Source organism: Phyllostomus discolor, chromosome 8 (assembly GCF_004126475.2).
Source record: "Phyllostomus discolor isolate MPI-MPIP mPhyDis1 chromosome 8, mPhyDis1.pri.v3, whole genome shotgun sequence".
Lineage (NCBI taxonomy): Eukaryota > Metazoa > Chordata > Mammalia > Chiroptera > Phyllostomidae > Phyllostomus > Phyllostomus discolor.
In genome coordinates, this window is record NC_040910.2 from 38347336 (window position 1) to 38354043 (window position 6708).

At 53.4% G+C, this 6708-nt stretch overlaps 1 protein-coding gene across 1 annotated transcript; it reads left to right on the forward strand.

The window, feature by feature from the left end:
- The first annotated feature begins 4133 nt into the window (after positions 1-4133).
- On the forward strand, positions 4134-6365 carry GADD45B (growth arrest and DNA damage inducible beta). The gene is made up of 4 exons (XM_028521760.2): positions 4134-4373; positions 4461-4562; positions 5137-5359; positions 5640-6365. The coding sequence occupies exons 1-4, from the start codon at positions 4330-4332 to the stop codon at positions 5751-5753; spliced, it is 483 nt and encodes a 160-aa protein (XP_028377561.1). The 5' UTR covers positions 4134-4329; the 3' UTR covers positions 5754-6365.
- Positions 6366-6708: the final 343 nt, after the last annotated feature.

Genomic DNA, 6708 nt, shown 5'->3' on the forward strand with positions numbered 1-6708 from the left:
CTTCTTTGGGGCTCTCTGAGCTTCTTGGATTTCTTGGAAGACTGTTCCCTTTGCCAGATTGGGGAAGTTCTCCTTTATTATTTGTTCAAATACGTGCTCAACCTGTTGCTTTTCCCCTTCCGATTCTGGTACCCCTATAATTCGGATATTGGAACGTTTAAAGGTGTCTTGGATGCTCTTAATCTTTTCCTCAATTTTTTGAATTCTTATTTCATCATGCTTTCCTGCTTGGTTGATTCTATCTTCCTTCTGGTCCACTGTATTGTTTTGAGACTCATATTCCTTCCTTTCACTATTGGCTCTCCTCCGCGTGTCTTCCTGCATCTGTTTTATGGTAATCTGCATTCTTTCATCTAAATTTCGTCCAAAATCCACCAGTTCCGTGAGCTTTCTGATCACCAGTGTTTTGAACTGCGCATCTGATAGATTGGCTAATTCTTGGTCGCTCAAAAGGATGAGTCCTGGGGGACTGATTTGCTCTGTTGAAAACATGTCCCCCCCCCCCCCCCCCCCCCCGTCTCGCCTTTTTTTTTTTTTTTTTCCTTCGGTCTGGTTGCTCTTGTTACGGTGGGGGGCGGAGCCTTAGGTGCTCACCAGGGCTGGGCACCCCAGTCCCTAGATTGTTACGTTATATGTGGGGGCGGGGCAGGCGCGGGAGCGTGGCGGGAGAAAACAATGGCGGTAGTTCCGTTCCCCTGGACTCAGACCCTTGTCTGGGCTTCTGGGCACGAGTTCTGCCCTGGTCCACAATCGCTGCCCCTCTGGGTCTGCCAGCCGCACGCAGCTTGCGTACTCAGGGATCACCGCTGCCTTCTTGCGCGCCGGATGGCTTTTGCGCCGATTTCGCGCCAAACCTTCCCCCGACCTCCGCGCGCCGCCGACCGGAGCCAGCCCCGCGCCCGCCGGCTCGTCTTCTCCTACCAGTCCGGATGGATGCGTCTACTTCAACTTCTTGGCTGCCCAACTTCCATTCAGATAAATCCTCTGCCGGATCTGGGTGTTATTCTGATAGTAAATTATTGTTGTAAATTATTGGTTTTCTAATCTTGGTTGTACGAGGAGGTACGGTGCGACCACCTATTCCTCCATCTTGCCGGAAGTCGGAAATTTCAATATTCCATTCATCGTGGATGTTGTAACATTCGTTTTCATTCAAACCATCACATAGAAAATATGAACTCTGCCTGGACTAGCAGTGACAGTTGCATAAACTTGTGAGTATACACTGAACTGGACACTCTAAAAGGATGAATTCTATGGTATGTGAATTAATTCTTACTTTTACAGAGTGAAAATAAAAAATATCTTAACAGTGAGTTTTTGGGGGCCCCCTCAAATTTTGTGCCTAAAATTTGCTGTCCTCAGTTAAAGAGGGCAAAGCAGGGCCTCAAAGATCGTGTTCAGGTCCTTCCTTTGCATCAGCCATAACAGTCTTTCCCCAGAGGCCAAGCTTTTGTCTGGGCTGTGCCCTCTGCCAGGAAAACAAATACTGGCCCTTCAGGGCTCACTTTGCTTTGTCTCACCCGTCTGACCTCCCTGACCCACATCCCTCCCCAGCCCTCTCCCTCTAGATTCCAAACATCCCGTCCTAACATCCTCCCCATCTTGGAATACCTACAGTGTCTGGGAATCCCCCTAGGAGACTCCAGTTCTGCGCCCTTGAACCAATAACACTGTCTTCCCCAGTCTCTGTTCCTTCCTTGGCAAACCTGGAATGATCACACCAGTGCTATCATGGGCACTGACGTAGAAACTGCTTACAAACTGCTTACCATGTAGTAAGCACTCAGTAAACATGTGTTCTTATTAATACATGCAATGCAATGCAACATTAATAAAAAGAGTAATTACCCTTATGGGTTCTCATTTGCAAGGTGGGAGTGGACATGCCTGCTTTTCTGTCTGGGCAAGTCCCTGCCTCACACATTCTCCTGTGGGGGGCCCGTGGGTCACCTGTCCTTGGGGTAGGCAGGGACATCCTTAGGGTTGGGCCTAGGGGAAAGTGAGTGAGGTGCTAGCTTCACGAGCAAAATTTAAGGTGATGCCAAAAAACTTAGTCATCTAGGTATTTTCATGCAAAAATAAAAAAAATCGGAATCAATGCAAAAAATAATCCACAATAAACTTAAAAAATAAAAATTGTAAATAAACAGGATCTGACCCTGCACCTGCACAGTTTACCTCTCTGGCCTTCCCTTAAGTCCTGTCTACAGTTTAAAATCTTGATATTTTGTTCATCATGGGTGGGTTTTTTGGGGGGCATAAGTATTGATTTTTAAAAAATATACTGCATTAAGCCCTGACTGGCTAGCTCAGTTGGTTAGAGCAACGTCCCCAGGTGTCAAGGGCCAAGGTTTCAGGTTCAATCCCCAATCAGAGCAGGTACAAGAAACAACCAATGAACATATAAATAAGTGGAACAACAAAGCAATGTTTTTCTCTCATATCAATAAAATAAAATATTGCATTAGGATATTATTAAATGCATATGTCAAGTATTGTGTATATAAAATATTGCACTGTCATTGGAGTCCCAGCTCTCCTCACCCCCCGCAGCCGCCCCAGCTGGTCTGTCTCTTCCGGGCTTTGGGCGCAGAGACCCAGATCGACCATTAGGTGGCGCCACCACGCCTCTCAGTGCCCGGGACCTTTTGAGGCTCTAAGGTGGGCGGTGAGGAGGCGTTGCGATGCGTCAGCTGAATCGCGAGCCGGGGAGTCTCGGGAACCGAGAGTTGGGACTGAGGCCAGACCCCAGGCTGGCGGGGAGGGGACACAGCTGTGAGTCACCCGGGAGCCCTCGATCGCCTGTGGGAGACAGTCCCCCGCGAGCCTGCCCGCCTGACTCGTGAACTGCCTTCGCAGAGAGACTGTGAGAAACAGTCCCTGCGTGCACTGATTCCTGGTGCACACGTGTGACTCCAAGAATAAGTACACGGAGGCTTGAGGCAGTGGCAGCCTCACCAAGGCTCAGTTTCCCCTTTTGCACCGTGCAGATATAGTGTGACCCCTGCTTCCTGGGTCCTTGAGGATTAAATGAACCATAATACAGGGAGCCTGGTACACTACATACTCAATACAAATCAGCGCCCACCCCAGACGGATGAAATAAAAGTGGCGACCATCACTGTAAGGGGACCCTAGGTGACAGTGTGCTGAGCAAGCAAGAACCATTTTCCCCAGGCTTTCTCTCCGACCTTGATTTCTCCCCAGGCCAGGTGTCCAGGTGCTGTCAAATGATGGAACGCGAGACGCCGGCAGGGGGCGTACAGCACACTGAGACCAGAGCCTCAGACGCACGCCCTACCCTGAAAATCTCTGCGAGTGGGAAGAGGGCGCCATGGCTCGTTACTAGGGCGCCTAGGACTTTGCAGCCCCTCCTTCTGAGGACCTCGAGGTGGCTTTCCGCGACCACCTAGTGACATTTATTCAGTGCTTACTGTGTACCCCTTATTTTATGTAATGCTTCCTGCAACCCAATGAGGTAGAGTGCGTTCCCGTAGGACTGGTGGGGAAACAGGCTGATCTTCGCAGCCCCTAATTGGGGACCTCGAGGCTGCCTCCCGCGACCACCACAATTAATTAAGCGCTTATTGTGCACCTTTTTTTAACGCTCCCTCCAACTCAAAGAGGCCAGCATTGCTTGCCCATTAGACAGGTAGAGACACAGAGGCCCAGAGAATTTACGGCACTCATCGCCTAAGGGTCCCGCAGCCTCGGGAAACCCACCATCATCACCCGGGAGGGATCAGCCTGCAAGCAGAATCTTCTCCCCTTACAAGCCCCTAGCACAACCTGGGAAGGCGCAGGCCGGGGACTCTCCGGGGGACTGGGAGGGGATTCCAGGCCCCCCTCGAAAGTCCGGGCCGCCTCGCGCGCTGGAAATCCCGCGCGCGCCCCGAAACGCGGCGCGGCTGCCGGGAAATCAGGAGAAAAAAACTTCTGCTTTTTTTCTTTTCTTGGCACTCACGCTCCCCCGCGCCCTCCTCCTTGCTCTTGCCCCCACGTGGGACGCCCCAGCGCTGAGCCCCTCCCCTTCCCCGCCTCAAACCAATCGCCTTTGTCGTTAGCCAGTGGGCGGGGCGGGTGGGAGTTGAGGCTACGCCCCTGTTTGCTAAGCCTCTAAAAGGCGCCGCTGCCGGCGGCGGCGTCAGATCGCCTGGATTATTCCTGCTGTGGATTTCGCCGTTTTTCCCTACTGTCAGGAGGATTTCGCTGCCTTCCGAGCGCTCGGGTTCCATAGCAAGGTTTTGGGCTCTCCAGCTTCGGATTTTGCATTTTCTTCCTTGGGACTGTCGTGGGCTGCTTTTCACTGTGGATTATAACTGCAACATGACTCTGGAAGAGCTGGTGGCGTGCGACAACGCAGCACAGAAGTAAGTAGACTGATGTTGTCCCGGCCAGGCGGGGACCCGAGGGTCTGGTGACCGGCCGGGAGCTCACCCCCTTTTCCCCTACCCCAGGATGCAGACGGTGAGCGCCGCGGTGGAGGAGCTGCTAGTGGCTGCGCAGCGCCAGGACCGCCTCACCGTGGGGGTGTACGAGTCGGCCAAGCTGATGAATGTGTGAGTCAGACCCCAACCCCCGGCTGGGCGCGGGTGGGGACCCCCCTCCGCTCTGCACGCTCTCTGCTGCACCCTTCTCTTGCACGGGGCTGGGGCCTCCCCAAGAGTTCTCACTAGAAAACCACTCTGGCTTTTTTTTTTTAAGTTGATTTTTAGAGAGAGAGAAAGGAAGGGGGAATGTCGATTTGTTGTTCCACTTATGCATTCGTTGGTTGCTTCTTGTATGTGTCCCGGCTGGAGATCGAAAGGAAACCTTGGTGTATGGGGGTGGCACTGTAACCAACTGAGCTACCCAACTGGGTTACCTGGCCAGGGCTTGAACCTCCTTGCTTTCGGTGGGGGCAGGGGGCTGCAGTGTCCTGAGGCTGCATGATTTGCAGACAACCCCATTATTTTCTTGCCTTACCTTCCCCAGTACTTTGAACTGTCTGTCTTCCTCCTACCCTTCCAGCTGCATGCACACAGCTGTCCCCTGCACACCTGCGCTTCCTTTTCGTTTTTGCAAACTCCCCTGTGCACTGTGGCCCCTTCCCAGGCCCCCAGTTGACCTGTCCCCTTCTTCTGGCTCTCTCAGTGACCCTGACAGTGTGGTCCTGTGCCTGTTGGCCATTGACGAGGAAGAGGAGGATGATATTGCCCTGCAGATCCACTTCACGCTCATTCAGTCCTTTTGCTGTGACAACGACATCAACATTGTCCGGGTGTCTGGCATGCAACGCCTGGCACAGCTGTTGGGGGAGCCAGCAGAGACCCAAGGCACCACTGAGCCCCGAGACCTGCACTGCCTCCTGGTCACGGTGAGCTGGGAGCACTGGGTCTGCCCCGCCCCCACACCTGGGCTTGTGTTTGTCAACAAAGTTGAGTTGGCCAGTCTTGCACCAGCTCAGTGCTTAGCTACGCTAGGCATGTCCCGTGGACAGCCCCATCCGAGCCTCGTCACCCAGAAAGCTATTTTGAGCCAGCCTGTTTTCCCCACAGGGGCCCTGGGAGAGGGAGGCTAGGCTCCCGGCACACTCCTGAGGCTCCCGGCACACTCCTGGGGCTCCCACTGAAACCCATCTTTTCCTTCTCCCACAGAACCCTCACACAGATGCCTGGAAGAGCCACAGCCTGGTGGAGGTAGCCAGTTACTGTGAAGAGAGCCGGGGGAACAACCAGTGGGTCCCCTACATTTCCCTCCAGGAGCGCTGAGACCCCTCCCAGCATCAGAACCTGTTGGAGGAGTTGCTGCCGGAAAAAAATAAAATAAATATTTGACCTCCTCCCCCCCAGAACAACCCCCAAAACAAACTAACCCGTGAGACCATCGGGGGCAGAATCCTTGGAGACTGGAGACAAGGAGAGGGGAGTGCATGGCCACCCCCTGGGCGGTGAGCCTGGAACAGCGCCAGTGGTGGCCACCGTGAGAGGAGGAGAGGGGAACTCAGGCCAGCAGGAGAGGGGACCCTGGAGCTCAGGCCTTGTGACAGAGCAGAAGCTGCAGTGGGGAAGGGCCTGGACTCCACACTTCAGGGTGGGGTGAGACCAGTGGCATCCCCCACCCTTCTTGAGGCTGGAACTGACATCTGCAAACAGGCCTTGGTTGACGAGGGTCTGCAGCCCTCGCCAGGACTAAACTTTGGAACTTGGGAACTGGGGCTGATGTTGCTCTGTACCCATGAACTCCCAGTTTGCAAACTAAATAGACAATCTATTTTGTTACTTGCACTGTGACTTGAACCACTGAGAGAGACCGGAAGCTTACAGATGCATACATCTATTTTACTTCTAGATGATGGCCTTGTAATAAATTTCTAAAGCTTCTGAGTTCTTGTGTTTGTGCTGCCTTGGAGAGGGACCGGGACCCTGCCCCCCCCCCCAACACACTGCAGCAGCCCTGCCCCCAACCCCTCCTGCAGGCTCACCAGGAAATGTTACTTAAGTCCCTGTTAGCAGCTCCAGGCTCCTTCGCAAAAACAGTGCCTCTTCTCTCTGCAGCCGGCGCCACCCAAGTCCAACAAATCTTTGCCTCCTTTTTTTCTCTCCCTCCTCCTGCCCTGTAGCAATTAAAAGACCGGTTTATTACGAAACCTGGCCGCCGTGCCACTGCTGTTACAGGCTGTGCTGGAGCCAACCCCAAGCTCTGGGCACATACAGACGAAATGGG

Excerpts from the sequence above, each read along its gene's own strand:
- GADD45B (XM_028521760.2), top strand. The coding sequence starts at position 4,330 with ATGACTCTGGAAGAGCTGGTGGCGTGCGACAACGCAGCACAGAA. Across the intron at positions 4,374-4,460 it reads TGCGACAACGCAGCACAGAA|GATGCAGACGGTGAGCGCCG; the intron begins GTAAGTAGACTG and ends CCCCTACCCCAG. Across the intron at positions 4,563-5,136 it reads TCGGCCAAGCTGATGAATGT|TGACCCTGACAGTGTGGTCC; the intron begins GTGAGTCAGACC and ends TGGCTCTCTCAG.